General features: G+C 47.2%; 1 protein-coding gene across 1 annotated transcript in view; it reads left to right on the top strand.

The window, feature by feature from the left end:
• Nucleotides 1-1,750: 1,750 nt before the first annotated feature.
• Nucleotides 1,751-19,975, top strand: part of VSTM5 (V-set and transmembrane domain containing 5) — a 31,728-nt gene continuing 13,503 nt past the window's right edge. The window contains exon 1 of the mRNA XM_027087758.1: nucleotides 1,751-2,048. Within this exon, the coding sequence (XP_026943559.1) occupies nucleotides 1,958-2,048 (91 nt within the window). The 5' untranslated portion in view covers nucleotides 1,751-1,957. The remainder of the gene's footprint in view (nucleotides 2,049-19,975) is intronic.

Genomic DNA, 19,975 nt, shown 5'->3' with positions numbered 1-19,975 from the left:
TCATTTTAGCAATCCCAACAATGACCACATATCATTCCCAGGGAAGACTCTGAGGGCCCTGTCCAACCATCCCTGAACCAAACACTTTGGCTGGTGAAAAGTGTTCTCTGATTGGTCAGCCTGGCTCACAAGCTCACCCAGGGGCGGTCGGCAGGGTACCACTACTGTCAACCTCACCAAGAACACATGAAATTGGCAAGGAGTCCCCCTTAGGAACCAGAAGAAGGAGACAGGAAAATGTGCCGGACTGCCATGGTCTTCTATCTTTCCATCTTTCTGCTCCATCATCCTACTTGGCATGATGGCTTTCGTCCTCATCCATGTAACTTCATGGATACAAGATAGGTGCCACAGACCTAAACGTTATGATGTCTTCAAGGCAGGAAGAAAGGGAGAGGGGCAGCCCTAGCCTTATCTGTCACTTTTATCAAGAAAGCAGGGACTTTCCTGGTGGCACAATGGTTAAGAATCCACCTACCAATGCAGGGGACATGGGTTCGAGCCCTGGTCTGGGAAGATCCCACATGCCACGGAGCAACGAAGCCCGTGCACCACAACTACTGAGCCTGTGCTCTAGAGCCTGCGAGACACAACTACTGAGCCCACGTGCCACAACTACTGAAGCCCACGTGCCCAGAGCCCGTGCTCCTCAACAAGAGATGCCACCACAGTGAGAAGCCCGTGCACCGCAATGAGTAGCCTCTGCTCGCCACAACTAGAGAAAGCCCGCGTGCAACAACGAAGACCCAACGCAGCCAAAAATAAAAATAATTTAATTAATTAATTAATTAAAATAAAAGAAAGCAAAAACTTTCCCAGAAACACCCCAAGAAGACTTCCCTTAACATCACTGGCCAGCACTGGACAACTCTGCTACCCCCAGCTGCAAAGAAGGCTAGAAAATCTAGTTTTAACAAACTGGAGTTGAATTTCATGACTAGCTGGGATCAATACTAATTTCTCCTCCACCCTGTACTCTCCCTCCCCAGGGTTAATTACTCTTGCCCTGAGTCCCCATAGCATACCGGGCCGCCCTTATCAAAGAGACATATGCACGGTACAGCAATTGCTTGTTTTTCCAGCCCTACCCCTCGCTAGGATTTCTAAAGACTTCTATCTTATTCATAGTTGTATCCCCAACCTTTAGCACAGTGCCCAGCTTCAATCCACCAATATTTTATGACTGTCTACCACGTGTCAGGCCCTGTGCAGATAAGTAGGCTCTCAGTGAACACATCTTGTATGCATGGATGAATGGAGGTGTGGATGGGGGGTGGGTAGATAGTGGATGGAAGAAAGGTGGATGGATGGTGGATGGATGTATAGATGGATGGATGGATGGGTGGGTGGATGCATGGATGGGTGGGTGGATGGTGTTTAGATGGCTGGAGGGTATATGGTGGGTAGCTATCATCACTGTCCAGTGGCTCCACCCCGAGCAGCCTGAGGCTCCCTTGTCCTCTTCTCACCCCTCTCACCCTAGGCTGTCATTTCACCTACCTGAAAGCCTTCTCATTTCACATGGAACCATTGGATGGTCCCTCTTGGTCCTCAGGCAACAGCTAATACCTTCCCTTCCTTCTGCCACCCAGCATCCAGCTGAATCTTGAATCAACACCAGTCAAGTGGGTGTGAACGGAAGGAGACTACTCATTTTTTGCTATTATTTACCTCTGAGTGTGTGCATTCCAACTGCTTCCTCTCTCTCTCTCTCTCTCTCCCTCCCTCCCGCCCGTCTCCTCTTCCTTCTCCACTTCTTGGGAACTGGTTCAACCAGAGTACACCAGCTCATCTGCATCTGGCCTCACAGGACAGGCAGGAGGCAGCGGCGGAGGAGGAGCGGGCGGGCGGGCGGCCAGGAGCTGCAGCGGCTGCCACGTGAGCGCACAGCCGGGGCCGCGCCGCGCCGCGCCGCCCGGGACGCCAATGCCGGGCCGGCGGCGCGCGGGGCTTGCTCATGAGGCCTCTGCCGAGCCGGAGGAGGAAGAGCCACGGCCTGTCGCTGGGAGTCTTCGCCCTCTGCTTGGCCGCTGCCCGCTGTCTGCAGAGTAAGCAAGGGCCGGACCGGGCGGGGGGCGGGGGGCGCGGGGCGCGGGGCGAGCCACAGCTTTCCGCGGGGCTGGGCGCGGCCTGGAGCGGGGACCCGGCCCGGCGAGGATCCCCCAGACCGGCTCCCGGGTCACTCTGGGTACGCGCCCCGCCCCGGGCGTTATCAGAGCCGGAAGGCGCCCGGAAGATAACCGGCGCGGCCCGGTGGCCGCCTCCTCTGCAGCATTTTTTATTTCTTTTTCCTGGAATAACCAGACTGCAGCCCAGGCATCCGCGACCCGCAGGGCACACGGGCCCCGCCCCCTACTGCGGGGACCCTCCCCCTCTCCTTCCCGCGCCTTCCCCGGTCCCCGGCGCTGGTCCCTGGTGCTGTAGGCCTCCCCACCTCTCAGAGGAACCCCCAGCAGACTGTCTCGAAGAGGAGGGGTTGTAGAGGTTTGGGTTGGGTGTTGGGGCCAGAATCCCTCAGGCCGGCGGTGGTCCTCACCGCTCTGCCCGGAGCTGAGGGTTTGGATGGGCTGTCCCCGGAATCCCCCGGCTTGGTGAGTCTGCATGTAACGCACAGCCCCACAGACTACCATGGACCCAAACCACAGATTTGAATGCAGTTCTGCTTTCTCATTTAATCGTGATCCTTATGACCATTCTCATTTTACAGATTAGTCATCTGAAGTGTGGACACTGACCAGTGCAGGGCCACTGGCGGTGGGAGGGTCTATAGTAAGGGGCGGTGCTTACTAAGCACGTTTGCGCTCACTGCCCCCGGGGCTTGACAACACTTCTTTCATTGAATCCTCGGAGCAACCCTATGAAAAAAGTGCCACTCTCATCCCTGTTTCACAAGTGAGGAAACTGATGCACAGCCGTCACCAGCTAGGCCGTGGTGGAGTTAGGATTTAACCCTGGGCAATCTAGCACGTTTGACGTTTACGCCTCTCTAGCTAGAGCCCAGCTGCAGATCTCAGAAACCCAAAAGGACTGGGAGGGGGGCATGTGCCTCTGGCTGTCTGTGGAGCAAGGAATAGCCAGCTTGTCCATCAGGTGGGTGGGTGTGTTTGGCCTTGCAGTGACCTTTTCTATCATTTTTCAACCCTTCAACATGTGTTTCCAATCAGGCATTCTTATGCAACATCTGTACAGCTGTCCCAGGTATTCAAGGACCAACGATTCACCATAGTGTATAATTCATCTATTCACTCACTCATTCGTGGCACCCTCTGCTTCCAGGAAGCAGGCCACAGTCGTACTGGGGCTACCATGGTTCACAGTCCTGTCCTCAGACGAGCAGGCAAGAGTGCCGGCTTGGAGCGGCGAGTCCTGAGAGGCAGGAAGTGCCAAAGTTCTGGAAGCCCTAGAGGCTCAGGGGAATGAGGCCAAGCCTCCCAAAGGGAGCTGCACCTACCCACTGACAGATGGACAGGAGCAGCCAGGGGAAGGGGCAGAGGGAACACAGCGCGTCCTAGGTAAAGAGGGAGCACATGCAAAACCAGGAGGAAGGGTCAAAGTTTTGCAGTTCTCCATTGAATAGTGACTCCTGCAAAGCTGTAAACTCCAGGAAGACAGATTCCCAGCGCTTGTCCAGTGCCAGCCAGAGTCCACCCCTTAAGGATAGTGAGTGGGTGTGCACCTGCCTGATGGGGGCCTGTGCTTCCGCTCCAGCACTGATGATGTAGAGGGGGCCTCCTCCCCCTCACCAGCTCCCTCCATTCTCTGCCTCTTCAGCCTCTGCCCAAAGCTTCCACCCAGAAAGTCAGATATTCATCATTTACACTGAAGTCTGTGTGAAAGCATGCTCCACAAACACAAACACGCCAACACCCTGCATTTGAGGCCTTTTCTCTATAAACGGGACTGTTATGGACTGAATGTTTGTGTCCCCCTGAAATTCACACGTTGAAACCTCAGCCCCCGATGTGATGCTGTTTGGAGGTGGAGCCTTTGGAAGGCAGTTAGGTTTAGAGGAGGTCATGATGGTGGGGCCTCCACGATGGGGGTAGTGTCCTTATAAGAAGAGGAAGAGACACCAGAGATCCCTCTCTCTATCTCTTTCTGCCACGTGAGGACGAAGCAAGATGGCAGCTCTCTGCAAGCCAGGAAGAGAGTCTTCCAAATCTGCCGTCACCTTGATCTTGATGTCCCAGCTTCCAGAACTATGCTGTTTAAGGCACCCAGTCTATGGTATTCTGTGATAGCAGCCCAAGCTAAGACAGAAATTGGTACCGAGAAGTAAAGTGCTGCTGTAACACCCAGAAATGTGGAAGCAGCTTTGGGACTGAGTAATGGGTAGAAGCGGAAGAGTTTTGAAGTACATGCTAGAAATATGGACTCTAAGGGCCATTCTGGTCAGGTTTCAGATGGAAATGAGGAACATGTTACTGGACAATAGAGAAAAGGTGATCCTTGTTAGAAAGTGGCAAAGAACTTGGCTGAGCTGTGTTCATGTTCTAGTGTTCTGTGGAAGGTAGAGCTTGGGAGTGATGAGAAATTAGATATTTAGCTGAGGAGATATTAAGCAGTGTCGAAGGAGCAACTTGGTCCCTCCTGTCTGCTTATAGTAACATGCAAGAAGGGAGAAATGACTTGAAGGAGGAATTCTTAAGCAAAAAGGAACTAGAACTTAAAGATGTGGAAAATTCTCAACCTATCTGTGTTACAAAAAAAGAGAGCATGTTCAGAAGAGAAGACGTAGATTGCGGCCAAACACTGATAAGATTAGCCTGGGTGTGAACCACGGGCCTAATCAGCCACTCCAGCAGAAACAACTCCAGTGAAACTGAAGAGGGTGAAGACAGAATGGAATGAGGGAAGGCTGTCAGATTTGATAGACCCTACAGGGCTGGCTGTATTATCGCTGTTTAGCTGTGTACACTATTTTTCAGGCTAAGAAAAGAATGACTCTGAGGACAATTCAGCCAGCATCAGAGCTGTCTCCCCGGTTTCAAAAGACGGGCATTGCCTTGGTTTCAACAGGCAAGATGGAGGCCTTGCAGAGTCTCCCGGGGACATGGAAATGCCCAGCAGAGCTGCAGGGGTGAGGGTGCACCCCTGTCTCAGTGGGTCCTAAAGGCAGAGCATCGAACCAAAGAGCTAACGGCATTTACCTTGCTAGGTTTTGGGCTCACTTGGGACCTGTCACTCCTTCTATCCCATGCTTGTCCCACCACTGTATTTTGGAAGTACATAACTTACCTGGTTTCACAGGTTCACAGCTGGAGAGTAATTTTCTTTTAAGATGAATCATACTCCAAGTCTCTGAAAGGAGTTAAGACTTTTGGAGCTGTTGGGATGGAATGAATGTATTTTGCATGCAAGAATTCATTGCATGAATTTTTGGGGGCCAGGGGCAGGGTGTTATGGACTGAATGTTTGTGTCCCCCAGAAATTCATATATTGAAGCCCTAACTCCCAATATAATGGTACTTGGAGGTGGGTGGGACCTTTGCGAGGCAATTAAGTTGAGATGAGGTCATGAGGGTGGGTCTTCCATGAGGGGATTAGTGTCTTTATAATAAGAGGAAGAGACCAGCACTCCCTCTCTCTACATGTGAGGATACAGCAGGAAGGTGGCCATCTGCAAGACGGGAAGAGGGTCCTCACCGAGAACTGAGTCTGTTGGCACCTTGACCTTGGACTTCACAGCCTCCACAGCTGTGAGAAGTAAATGTCTGTTGTTTAGGCCCCCCAGTTTTTGGTATTTTGTTATAACAGCTCAAGCTGAATAAGACAGGGGCTTAAAGGCATATCCCCTCTGAAAGCTGGCAGGCCTCCCGCACCTGGCCAAGGTGGACGCTTTTCTAGGACCCTTGTTCATTTCTTTTCTCAGCTCTCAACATGGGAAGTTATCCATCAGGCCTCCTCCTCATCAGTGCGCCCGCTCATTTGGAAGCAGATGATCCAAGACTCAAGCAGGAAAGTTTTGGGTTTTTTTGTTGTTGGTTTTTTTGTTTGTTTGTTTTTAATTGAAGTATAGTTGATTTACAATGTTGTGTTCATTTCTGCCATACAGCTAAGTGATTCATATATATATATATTCTTTTTTAAGTATTCTTTTCCATTCGGGTTTATCATAGGATATTGAGTATATTTCCCTGTGCTATACAGTAGGACCTATTGTTAAGTAGGAAAGTTTAGCTAATGGCCCGGGCCAAGTCAGCTTGCTTCCTGTGCTCCAACCCCAGCTTCTAAAAAGCAGCCCACTCCCCCAGCATGCGCACACAGCCACACATGTGCACACACACGAGTGCCCTTTAACATCCCCACCTTACCAGGGTGGAGCCAGGGATGGAGGAGCTAGCCCCACTGAGTCACTCATGGCCCAGTGCCCAGTAGCACAGAGGAGCAGCATGGGGGCTGAGCCTCGGTCTGGGGAGGGAGTTGATAGGCCAAAGCGGCCACAGCCAGATGGAGCTATGGGTTCTGGGTTAGCTGGAGCTGCCATGGGAGGGGAGGGAGAGCAGGTGTTGGAGGTATCCCCTGGAGACCCCGGGGAGACACCGGGATCCATCATGCCAGGACAAGGCCCCACTGGTCACCTATGCGGCCGTCCACAGTTACTAAGCAGTTATGATGTGTCGGGCTCTGCACTGGCCCAGGTGAAACAAATGAGGCGTGGTCTCCCTCTGCACTGTCCTCTCTGATTTATAGACAATGGTCTTGCATACCTATAAAGGTACCCACCCAAAAGAGTGGTGCTTGGGTGTGCTTTTAAAAATGCAATAAAAAAAAAATGCAGTCATGCTGTGCTTGTTACTCAGCAACTTACTTTTTACAGCAATTTATTTATTTATTTATTTTTGGCCATGCCACACCGTTTGTGGGATCTTAGGTCCCTGACCAGGGATTGAACCCGGGCCTTTGGCAGCGAGAGCGCCGAGTCCTAACCGCTGGACCGCCAGGGAATTCCCTTCTTACAGCAGTTTTTGAGCTCTGTCCATGTTGATAGCCTAGATCTTGCTCCTTCCTCTCAACTGCTATCCGTATGTCATTGTATCCACATGCTGCTTCTTCCTTAGCTAGCCCCCTTCTGATGGACATGTCAGCTTTCAGATTTTAGCCCTCCCTGCGGGGAGAACAGAGCCCTAATACAGGCTGCTGAGTGCAGTGCTATTGATATGCACATCGTGTGGAGGATGAGGAAGGCCAGGGGCCACCTCCAGGCTGACAGGTACCCCCTGCACACACACCTCCTCCCCTTGGGGGTAGTGCTCAAAAAATGCCTGGGGGATTACACTGAAGCTATTGAGGGAGGGGCGGAATCAACCAGAAAGTCACCCAAATTTCTTCATTTCTGGTCTCCAAGGGAGTCCTGAGTATATTCTCTGCTGGTCTGGGAAGGGGCTGCAGTCAGGAGATTCTCCTTTCTCCATTGTCCCCAGGACTTAAGGACACCTATTTATTTCATCTGCTCTAAGACTTTTTTTTTTTACTTTTAATATTCCGATATATCTAAAGTCAAGATGCATGTTATAAATAAATAACTTTGCTGTAATCTCTGTCAGCCTGGACTGAAATTGAGTCCTTCCCGAATGTGTGTTGCTTCTGTCAGTCACCGTCACCGGGAAGCATCCTCCTACCTGGGGAACGGGAATGAAGAAGGTGAGGTTGAGTCTTGAAAGATGAGTAAGGGTATACAGCAGGACATGGTGGAGAAGAGAGTTTTAGGCATACAGCAAGTGCTCAAAAACTAGGTTCAGGACTTCCCTGGTGGTGCAGTGGTTAAGAATCCGCCTGCCAATGCAGGGGACACAGGTTCGAGCCCTGGTCTGGGAGGATCCCACATGCCGCGGAGCAGCTAGGCCCGTGCGCCACAGCTACTGAGCCCGTGTGCCACAACCACTGAAGCCCGTGCGCCTAGAGGCTGTGCTCTGCAGCAAGAGAGGCCACCGCAGTGAGAAGCCCCCGTACCGCAACTAGAGAAAGCCCGCGCAGCAGCAAAACCCCATCCAAAAAAAAAAAAAGTAAAAAAAAACCCCTAGGTTCATGCATCCTCTTGGGGCCTGGCAGGGTCTGGGTGTGCTAAGCGAAGGAAGAGGAAGTGGGGAAGTGGGAGAGTTGCCTTGGTAGGCACCTACTGGAAACTTAACTGGTCCCCCACTCAGAGACCCCACTGACACTGCACCCCCGTAGTCTGTGCTCTCAAACACTGGGCTGCCTGCACCTGGGTTTTCCCTGGAACACAGTCTCAGGGTCAGAAAGTATTTACTTACCTAGCAGAAATTGGAGTGGGAGAGAGGCATCATTGGCAAGTATGAATTTGGGCAATGATTTTCTCCCGTAACTGGTTTGCTGGGCTGGGAAGGCACCGGTCAGCCCTGTGGGCAAAGGGGAAAGGACACACTGGACCGTAAAACGAGCACAGAACATTCCTGCTGTTTACTGTGGTCCAGGGAGCACAGTGGCCTTTCCCCTGCTGAGGCACATCCCTAGGGGCAGCTCAGGCCAGTGACATGCTAATCCCAGAGGAGCCCCGCTGCTCTGGGGCTTCCTGGGGAGTCCCCAGCTGGGAAGGGGCAGGGCCTGAGGGGCTGGTTCCAGTCCCGTGCTGGCAGTAAGCCCTGTATATGGGGTCACCTTCATTCTCTCAGAGCACAGGGCCAGGAGGGTAGGCTGTTTAGTGGGTCTCAGCCAAGGCTGCACATGAGAACCTCCTGGAGGGCTTGTAAGACCTACAGATGCCCACACCCTACCCCAGATGGTTACATCCGTCTCTTTGAGGGCAGGACCTAACACTGTTTCAAGTTAGGCTCCTGGGGTGACTCTAATGTGTGGCCAGGCAGAGAGTTCCTGGACTAGACCATTTCCATGTCCCCTCCATTCATCTTATCTTGAGGAAAGAGCTGGGCATGAACAGTGCACCTTTCTCCCATCTTCTGTTCTCAGAACACCCAGCATTGAATGCAGAGGAGTCTCGCTTATGCCTTATTAGTAGTTTAATCCTGACAAACCCATGATACTCTGCCACCGGGCTTAGGTCAAGAGAGAAGGCTGCTTTGCTCTGAAGTTTGGTTTGGTTCAGTAAATGGTTCCTGAGCACCTACTGTGTTGGGAGCACCATGCCAGGAGCCAGGGGTACTCAGCACGGTCCCTGCAGTGGGGGGAATCACATGACCCAGAGGGGAGGTCAGATCCTACCCAGATGATTTGAGGTCAGATGCCCAGGGAGTACTGAGAAAAGCATTTAGCTCAGCTGAGAGTTAGAAGGAGTCTTCTCAAAGAAGAAGCCTCGAAGGCAAAGTAGGAGGAAGCCAGGTGAGCCGGGAGGAGGAGGAAGGTTCTGAGCGACAGGAAATAATGAGCACAGACACCGCACTGCCACCTTCTCGCTCTTGGGGCCAGTAGTGGGTGACAATTCTTTAGTCAAGTCAGGTTTTTCAGCTCTGGTCAATTTCTTCATATTCAATCTGATAAGTTGTCTTAACAGTTAAAGGACTGGGGCTTGGGAAGGTCTTGGATCTTAAGTGCTGGAATATTTCCTCTGATAGACTCTTACACTAGTGCCAGGGGATCAGGAGGGAGATGTGGGTCCCTCGGCACCAGACGCTGGCCAGGGGACCTAACGTGAGCCTTCTCTGGCTGTTTGCCCTTCTGTCCGATTGCAGTATCCCCACCCCAGGCTCACTGTGGGACTGGAGCACATTCCTTTTGGAGGCCAATGCCCCAAAGCAGAACACCAGACCCGCTCTTCCCTCTTGCCATCAAGCAGGGCTTCTGCATACTCTGGGATGGGAGTTCAGGAGTCCTTGAACCAGAGCTTGTTACGTCAGGTAGACTGTCGATTCAGTTTGACAGCCCCAGTTTGAATGAGCCATCCGTCATGTCACACACGGCTGGGGTGCTGGCGGTTCGCACCTAAGTGTGTGCTCGCCTGCTCCTTCTAGCGGGGGAGATGGGCAGTCACTCATCCAACACGAACGCAAAGCCAGCTGTGGGAGCCGAGTGGGGCCTGGCAGAGGAGTGACATTTAAGATGGGCCTTTAGGAGTGAGCAGAAGGCTGAGAATGGGGATGGGTGATCTGAGCTGAGCTAGAGGGAGTAAGCCACAGTGGGGAGTGGCCCACAGTTTGGTGCAACTGGAATTGGGGGATGGCAAGGAGTCTTGGGAGATGGGGAAGGAAAAGAAGGTTGAGGCGAGACTTTTTAGGTCTTTCAGAACCAGGAGAGACCCAGCAAGATGTGTAGTTTAGAAAGATCACTAATAATAGCCTCTAGCCAACTGAAGAGAAGAAAAGCCAGTACCTCCTTTTATAATTGTTAATAACAATGACAAGGCAATAATATCTGTGACTGTTTACTGAACACCACATACTTTGTGCCAAGCACTGTAACAGCTGCTTTTCCATGCAACTTCACAGTAATCCTGCAAATAGGTATTATTAGGCCCCATTTTATAGATGGGGAAACTGAGGCTCAGAGAGGTTGAGAGACTTGCCTAAAGACATTCATTCTTTCATCAGGTGTTTATGGGAAGCCCAAAGTGCCAGGCACTGTGCCAGGCCTGGGGGAGTCAATGAAGAACAAGATAGACCAGCCCCTGTGTTTATAGCTGAAAGTTGATCTGGGACGATGGGGCATTAATTAAGAGAAATTACAATGGACAGGGATAAGTTGATAGAGAGGGACAGAGAGCCATGGGAACCCAGAGCTGGGACCCCTAACCTGGTGTTGAGGGACTATGGAAGGCTTCCTGGAAGAAGTGATGTTTAAACTAAGACCTGTAGGATGAAGAGGGATTGGCCCTTTAGTCTCGTTGAAGGAGGAGCTTTGTACTCTAACTGTGGTACCCAGTCACATGTGTGCCCGAATTATCTTTTGATCACTCGACACCCCTCTTCCAAGAGCCTTCAGGCATCCTGTAAAAAGAATTGTTGGGAGGTCAGCCACCTCATTTCCTCCTTCACCCTCCTGTTCCACACAGTGGAACAGCTGTTGATCCAGGGTGATCTCCTGTTCCACACAGAAGTGGAACATTTCCACAGAAGTGTCTGAGGAGCACCCCACCTCCTGGTTCCCCAGGCTGGCCACTGACTCAGGCCCACCATAAGTCCTGCAGCCCAGATCTGCAGAGGGAAAACCCAGCAGCACCCCATCCCCCAAGCTTGGGCAGGGCCAGGCAGCCACCTTTGCCATATCTGGCTTCCTTGACATCCGAGTAGAAACACAGCAGTGACTTGACCATGGCCTGTGACCATTCAGAAAAGTGTTTGGCTTTCTAGCAAGGGTGGCTCTTGCTTAAGTCAGAAAGATTCCGGAAGGAATTCCACAGGGAGGAGTTTCGGGTTACCCAATCTCTTGCCACACCTCCACAAGTGGATCACAGATTTACAAACGCTGATTCAAGTTCTATACGTGTTACATAATTTGGGTTGGAAGAACGAGCGTCCTTCACTCAACACTCCAGCTCCCGGTCTCAGATCTACTGCTTCAGTCCCTGGTACAACTCCAGCTTCTGCTTACACATCCATGAGGATGGGGAGCTCACTACCTCAATAAGCAGCTCAGTGCATCTTCAAAGAATTCTCGTTCTTTGAAGAATAATCGTTCAATAATGATTGAATGGGCACCAAGTGTTAGGAACTGTGATAAGCTCCTTATATGTCTTGCCTCCCTTAAACTACATTCTGCTGCCGGAGGTGGGCACGACCCTATTATAGTATACTTATTTCATTGGTACGGTAACAGAGAGTGAAAGAAACAAATTTACCCCACATCACACAGCTGGTATTGGCAGACTTAAACGTTGAGGATAAGTCTGCCTGACTCCAGGTCTATGAATGCACGCGTTATACACACACGCTCTCAGTTCTCTTCACCGGAACCCATCTTCTTTCGATCTTTACACACTGGTCCTCGTTCTGGCAATGATTGGGTGTCTCAAGTCTTCCCTTCTCCAAGATGAGAAGTTCTGCAGCAGAGGCTCTTTCCCTGGCTGACAGAAGTGGTATGAACTGTACTCGGGAAGGAGAGGAGGGGCCAGCTTTCAGGGATCCTAGCAGCATCCTCAGTGCCCCCTTTGCCCAAAGTTCTAAGGGCGTTGTCCTGGGACCAGCAGCAGCATTACCTAGGAACTTGTTAGCGATGCAAACTCTGGGGCCTCACCCCAGAGCTGCTGAATGAGAGACTAGGGATGGGGCCCAGCAATTGTTTCAGTAAGCCCTCCAGGTGATTCTGATGCAACTAAATGTTGAGAACCATTGCCTTAATAACATTGCAGAGAGTAGAGGAGGCAAAGGGAAATACTTAGGTCGCTCGTTCTTCCTCTCTAACCCAAAAGCATCTCTAGAAATAGGACCAGATGTAATAAAATTTGAGGGATGCCAGAAAGAGCCCATTTCCCCCAAATATCTTGCTGAAAGGCTGTCACAGGGCCTCAAACATTCCTTTTTCACACAATGGCCCTTCATTCCTTTGGTTTAGGTGTTGTTAAATGCCCCTAGGAAGTGGGTCTGGGCTTCAGCTGCTAACCCCTTAGTGCGGGTTCGTTCAGTGGTTTTCAGTCTTGGCTGTACGCTAGAATCATGTGGGGAATTTTAAAAATCACAGAGGCTTTGGTCTCACCCCCGAAGATTCTAAACTCACAGTCCAAGGTAGGAGTTTTAAAAGCTTCCCCAAATGGTCTAATATTCAAAGATTGACAATAACTAGATTAGATCAGGTGGCTCCCCTTGGTCCAGTCTGCTGGCTGGGGAGGTGGGTTTGCCAGGACTTCTCTGCGGGGCTCTGAGAAGAGATTGGGTGGAGCTGGTCAGATGCCAAAGGAGCTAATTACGGATTTGCATGTAGCGTGTGTGACTCCGGGCTGGTGCTCCATCAGTGTCAGTCCCCTTGACTTACTTTCCCGAATGCTTGTTGAATGGGGAGAGACTGGATTGAGTCTGGGTGAAAAATCAGAGAAGGGAGCTCCTGTGCCCCCTGGAATTGTTCCTGGCCGTCAAGCTCTCTCACCTACATTTTTTTTTTTTTTTTTTTTTTTTTTTGGTACGCGGGTCTCTCACTGTTGCGGCCTCTCCCATTGCGGAGCACAGGCTCCGGACGCGCAGGCCCAGTGGCCACGGCTCACGGACCCAGACGCTCCACGGCATGTGGGATCTTCCCGGACCGGGGCACGGACCCGTGTCCCCTGCATCGGCAGGTGGACTCTCAACCACTGCGCCACCAGGGAAGCCCTACATTTTTTTTTTTTTTAATTGAATCTTTAACAGCCAAGCCATGATAATCCTTAATTACAAATGAGGAAATAGTGGCTCAGAGAGGGGAGGGGATTTGCGCAGTTGTTCAGCTAGGGCCTGGCGCAGCTGAAACAGTACCTGGGTCTTCGGATTCCAGGGCTTCCGCAGCCGGCATCTTCCCCTCCTCTGCCACCCTCTGTCCCCACAGGCAGGTGTGCCTTCCCGGCATCTGGGGAGAAGGGCGGCGTTTCCTCTCTGCCGGCAGAAAAGGAGCTGAGGAGAACATCGGGTGAGTGTGGTGGCCCAGGAGCCACAGGGCGTTGCAAGCAGGAGACGGTGCTCAGTGGTGTCCCAGGAGGACGAGGTCATCTGCTGGGAATGAGGAGGAATTTGGAGGTCAAAGAGATTGGAGGGACATAATAACCATGGAGAAAGGAAGAGCGAATTTATGTGAACAATACATTAAGATGGGCAGTCCGGAGGGCCCTCTCGAATGTGCACCGGAAACCGTGTGCGCTGTTGTTCCGGAGAGTGTTGGCGGTGGGATGTTCTCCTGCCCTGCTGACTGCTCAGGTCTCAGGTCTGGGCAGAGAGGAAGTGAAGAGCTGTTGATCCAGGGTGAGGGTTTTGCTAGTAGATGTGATTAAAAGACAGAGGCCACTGGAGTTTGAAGAATCTTGGCAAGAGTGTTTGGGATATGATGGGCTATGGAACCCAGGCTGGAGAGGGAGGGATGTGAGAATGATGGGTTGGGAAAGGTAGAGAGAGTTGGAGTGGAAGGACTGAGGAGGCCAGTGGGAGATGTTGAACAGTAAACAGGAAGGAGAGAAGGTTGTGGTCAGTGCAGCCTGCTCTACTGGAGACTGAGGTAGAGGGAGAATCTTCTTGTAGATGTTAGGAGAATAGAATTAGGAGAATCTCCTAATGCCAGAGGTATGTAGGATGATGCCATACTTTGCAGTAGAGTTGCTAACGTCTTTGAAGAGTGAAGAGGAGACTGGGGGAACAGAGCACTCACAATGACGAGGAGGCGAGAGGGTGAAACAAACTCAAGGGAAGAGGATTTTCCTGAAACAGGTGGAGGAGTGATGGTCTAAACCAATGGTATCCAATAGAAATATAATGTGAGCCACACATGCAAGACATGTATAGAATTCTAAATTTTCTAGTGGTCACATTAAAAAAGAAACAGGCACAGTTAATTTTAATATATTTTGTTTTACCCAATATGTCTAAAATATTATTTCTACACATATATTCAATATAAAAAATTATTAATGAGATATTTTACATTCTGTTTAACATGCTAAGTACCAAGTCTTCAAAATCTGGTGTGTATTTTACATGTAGAGCACATCTCAATTCGGACTAGCTAATTTCAAGTGCTCGGTAGCTACTGCAGCTTGCAGCTACCATATGGGAAAGCCCAGGTCTAGACTCTTGCTTCTTGTCACATCTGTCTCCCAAGTCCTTACCAGCACTGAGTGATGTGCTATTTTGGGAAACATAAAAGAAGTGAAAAACTCCACCTCTATACTCAAATTGCCTTATCTTATTAGAGGCAGCTGTGGAGCAGTGAAAGGAGAGTTGGGTTCCAGTCTCAGCTCTGATTTTCTACTTGTCAGGGATTTGGACACTTAGAGTGTGACTCAGCCCCAGTTTCCTCATTTTTTTTAAATGAATAAATATACTGCTGGCTTAATAAGATTTTGATTATAAAACATTCTGATCACCAGCTATCTTTTTTTTAAACTGAAGTATAGTTGATGTACAGTATTAGTTTCAGGTATATAACATTCAAAAATTTTATTGATTATAATCCAGTTATAGTTTAAAATATTGGCTATGTTCCCTGTGCTGTACAATATATCCTTGTAGCTTATTTATTTTGTATACAGTACTTTGTACCTCTTAATCCCCTACCCCTATTTTGCCCCTCCCCCTTCCCTCTTCCCACTGGTAACCACTAGTTTGTTCTCTGTATCTGTGAGTGTTTCTGTGTTGTTATATTCACTAGTTTTATTTTTTAGATTCCACTTATAAGTGATACCATACAGTATTTGTCTTTCTCTATCTGACTTATTTCACTGAGCATAATACCCTCTAAGTCCATCCATGTTGTTGCAAGTGGCAAAATTTCATTCTTTTTTATGGCTAATGTTCAATATAAACTATGTATTTATACCACATTTTCTTTATCCATTCATCTGTTGATGGACACTTAGGTTGCTTCCATATCTTGGCTATTATAAATAATGCTGCTATGAACATTGGGTGCATATACCTTTTCAAGTTATTGTTATTGTTTTCTTTGGATATATACCCAGGAGTGAAATTTCTGGATCATATGGTAGTTCTATTTTTAGTTTTTTGAGGAACCTCCATAGTGTTTTCCACAGTGGCTGCACCACTTGACGTTCCTGCCAACAGTGTCCAACAGTTCCCTTTTCTCCACATCCTCACCAACATTTGTTATTTGTAGTTTTTGATGATGGCCATTTGACAGGTGTGAGGTGATAGCTCATTGTGGGTTTTTTTTAATATATATGTATTTATGTATTATTGTTTCTTTTAAATAATTTATTTATTTTTGTCTGCGTTGGGTCTTCGTTGCTGCACGCAGGCTTTCTCTAGTTGCGGCGAGCGGGGTCTTCTCTTCGTTGCAGTGCGTGGGCTTCTCATTGCAGAGACTTCTCTTGTTGCAGAGCATGGGCTCTAGGAACCTGGGCTTCAGTAGTTATGGCACGTGGGCTCAGTAGTTGTGGCTCACGGGCTCTAGAGCACAGGCTCAGTAGTTGTGGCGCATGGGCTTAGTTGCTCCGCAGCATGTGGGATCTTCCCAGACCAGGGCTCAAACCCGTGTCCCCTGCATTGGCAGGCGGATTCTTAACCACTGTGCCACCAGGGAAGTCCTCATTGTGGTTTTGATTTACATTTCCCTGATTAGCCATGTTGAGCATATTTTCATGGGCCTATTGGCCTTCTGTGTGTCTTCTTTGGAAAAATGTCTATTTAACTCTTCTGCCCATTTCTTAATTTGGCTGTTTGGGTTTTTTTTATAGTGAGTTGTATGAGCTGTTTATATATTTTGAATATTAACCCCTTATTGGTTATATCATTTGCAAATATTTTCTCCCATTCAGGTGTTTGTGTGTTTTTGTGGGGTTTTTTTTGTCAATGGTTTCCTTTGCTGTGCAAAAGCTATTAAGTTTACTTAGATCCTGTTTGTTTATTTTTGCTTTTGTTTCCTTTACCTTAGAAGACAGATCAAAGAAATGTTGCTATGTTTTATGTCAAATAGTGTTCTGCCTATGTTTTCTTCCAGGAATTTTACAGTTTCAGGTCTTACATTTAGGTCTTTAATCCATTTTGAGTTTATTTTTGTGTATGGTGTAAGAAAATGTTCTGATTTCATTCTTTTACATGTAACTGTTCAGTTTTCCCAGCACTGTTTATTGAAGAGACTGTCTTTCCTCCACTGTGTATACTTGCCTCCTTTATCATAGATTAATTGACCATAGGTGCATGGGTTTATTTCTGAGCTCTCTATTCAGTTCCATTCATCTTTGCGTCTGTTTTTGTGCCAGTACAACGCTGTTTTGATTACTGTAGCTTTGTAGTATAGTCTGAAGTCAGGGAGCATGATACCTCCAGTTTTCTTCTTCTTTCTCAAGATTGTTTTGGCTATTTGGGGTCTTTTGTGTTTCCATACAAATTTTAAAATTATTTGTTATAGTTCTGAGAAAATTGCCATTGTTTTGATAGGGATACATTGAATCTGTAGATAACCTTGGATACTTTGGACATTTTAACAGTATTAATTCTTTCAATCCATCTTACCATGGTATATCTTCCCATCTGTTTGGGTTGTCTTCAGTTTCATTGAAGACAACAGTGTCTTATAGTTTTCAGAGTACAGGTGTTTTACCTCCTTAGGTAGGTTTATTCCTAGGTATTTTATTCTTTTTGATGTGATGGTAAATGGGATTGTTTCCTTAATTTTTCTACCAGATAGTTTGTTTTAGTGTATAGAAATGCAATAGATTTCTGTATATTAATTTTGTATCCTGCAACTTTACCAAATTAATTAATGAGCTTTATAGGTTTTTGCCGGTATCTTTAGGATTTTCTTTGTATATTATCATACATAGTATCATGCAAACAGTGACAATTTTATTTCTTCCTTTCCAATTTGGATGCCTTTTATTTCTTTTTCTTCTCTGATTGCTGTTGCTAGGACTTACAATACTATGTTGAATAAACGTGGCAAGAGTGGGAATCCTTGTCTTGTTCCTGATCTTAGAGGAAATGCTTTTAGCTTTTCACCATTGAGTATGATGTTAGCTGTAGGTTCATTATATATGACCTTTATTTTGTTGAGGTATGTTCCCTCTATGCCCACTTTCTGGAGAGTTTTATAATAAATGGATGTTGAATTTTGTCAAAAGCTTTTTCTGCATCTGTTGAGATGAGCATATGGTTTTTATTCTTCAGTTTATTAATGTGACATATCATATTGATTTTCTAATGTTGAACTGTTCTTGCATCCCTGGTATAAATCACACTTGATCACGGTGTATGATTGTTTTAATCTATTGTTGGATTCGGTTTGCTAGTATTTTTTAAAATTTATTTATTTTTATTTTTTTGACTGCGTTGGGTCTTCATTGCTGCATGCGGGCCTTCTCCAGTTGCGGCAAACAGGGGCTACTCTTTGTTGTGGTGTGCAGGCTTCTCATTGTGGTGGCTTCTCTTGTTGAGGAGCCAGGGCTGTAGGTGTGCAGTCTTCAGTAGCTGTGGCTCATGGGCTGTAGAGTGCAGGCTCAGTAGTTGTGACACATGGGCTTAGTTGCTCCGTGGCATGTGGGATCTTCCTGGGCCAGGGCTCAAACCCATGTCCCCTGCATTGGCAGGTGGATTCTTCACCACTGTGCCACCAGGGAAGCCCCTGTTTGCTAGTATTTTGTTGAGAATTTTACCTCTATGTTCATCGGTGATATTGGCCTGTGTTTTCTTTTTTTGTGATATCTTTGCCTGGTTTTGGTATCAGGGTGATGCTAGCCTAGTAGATGAGTTTGGAAGAGTTCCTTCATCTGCAATTTTTTGGAATAGTTTCAGAAGGATAGGTGTTAATTCGTCTCTAAATGTGTGGTAGAACTCACCTGTGAAGCCATCTGATCCTGGAATTTTGTTTGTTGGGAGTTTTTAAAATTACTGATTCAACTTCATTACTGTTAATTACTCTGTGGATATATTTCTTCTTGCTTCAGTCTTGGGAGATTGTATGTTTCTAAGAATTTGTCCATTTCTTCTAGGGTGTCCATTTTATTGGTATAAAGTTATTAGTAGTAATCTCATATGAGCCTTTGTATTTCTGTAGTGTCAATTGTAACTTCTTTTTCATTTCTGACCTTATTGATTTGGGCCCTTTCTCTTTTTTTCTTGATGAGTCTATCTAATGGTTTATCAATTTTGTTTATCTTTTCAAAGAACCAGCTCTTAGTTTCATTGATTTTTTTCTATTTTTTTAAATCTCTATTTATTTCTGCTCTGATCTTTATGATTTCTTTCCTTCTAATTTTGGTTTTTTTGTTGTTCTTCTTTTTCTAGTTCCTTTAGGTATAAGGTTAGGTTGTTATTTGAGTTTTTTTTTTTTTGTTTCCTGAGGTAAGTTTGTATTGCTATAAACTTCCCTCTTAGAACTGCCTTTGCTGCAACCCATAGATTTTGGATCACTGTGTTTTCTTTATCTCCAAGTATTTTTTTTATTTCTTCTTTGATTTCTTTAGTGACCCATTGGTTGTTTCATAGCACATTGCTTAGCCTCCATGTTTTCGTGGTTTTTGCAGTGTTTTTCCCTTATAGTTGATTTCTAGTCTCATAGCATTGTAGCCAGAAAAGATGGTTGATAGGATTTCACTTTTCTTAAATTTACTGAGACTTGTTTTGTGGCCTAGCATGTGATCTATCCTGGAGAATGTTCCGTGTGCACTTAAAAAGAATGTGTATTCTGCTACTTTGGGGTGGAATATTCTTTATATATCTATTAAGTGCCTCTGGTCTAATGTGTCATTTAAGGCCAGTATTTCCTTATTGATTTTCTGTCTGGATGATCTGTCCATTGACGTAGTGGGGTGTTAAAGTCCCCTACTGTTATTGTGGTACTGTCAATGTATCCCTTTATGTCTGTTAATATTTGTTTTATGTATTTAGGTGCTCCTATGTTGGGTGCATATATTTAGTGATCAAATAAGTAAGTACCTGTGAAGCAAAAAGCATGGGTCCTTAACCCCAGTCCCCTGCCTGTCTCACAGGTTGAGATAGTGCCTGTGAAGTACTTTGTCAATTGTGTATATGTGAATTACTGACATTATCAAATGTGAAAAATCTGGGACTCTGACCCAGTCTTGGCATTCATTTTATTTGTTGTTTTTCTTTAAGTAATTCACAAACTCACTAAAATATTCTAACTGATCAAAAGGATATAAAATGAAATGTAAAGCTTTCTTCCACCCCAGACACACAGTCCCCTCCCCAAAGACAACCATGGCACCTGATTTTTAGAATACACTTTGGGAGATGTTCTGTGCATTTTATGGATAAACGTGCAGATCTCTGTGTGTGTGCGCACACGCATATATACATATCATTAGTTTATTCAAATGGAAACAGTCTCTGCACACTGTTCCGCTCTGTGCTTTTTCATTATTTTTGAGATCATCTAATATCAATGCATATAGATCTACCTCATTTTAAAAGTG

Source organism: Aethalodelphis obliquidens, unplaced genomic scaffold, assembly GCF_003676395.1.
Source record: "Aethalodelphis obliquidens isolate GAN/ISIS:26980383/991018 unplaced genomic scaffold, ASM367639v1 scaffold60, whole genome shotgun sequence".
NCBI lineage: Eukaryota > Metazoa > Chordata > Mammalia > Artiodactyla > Delphinidae > Aethalodelphis > Aethalodelphis obliquidens.
The sequence above is the reverse complement of the archived record's forward strand: the minus strand, read 5'-3'. Positions and strand labels throughout refer to the sequence as shown.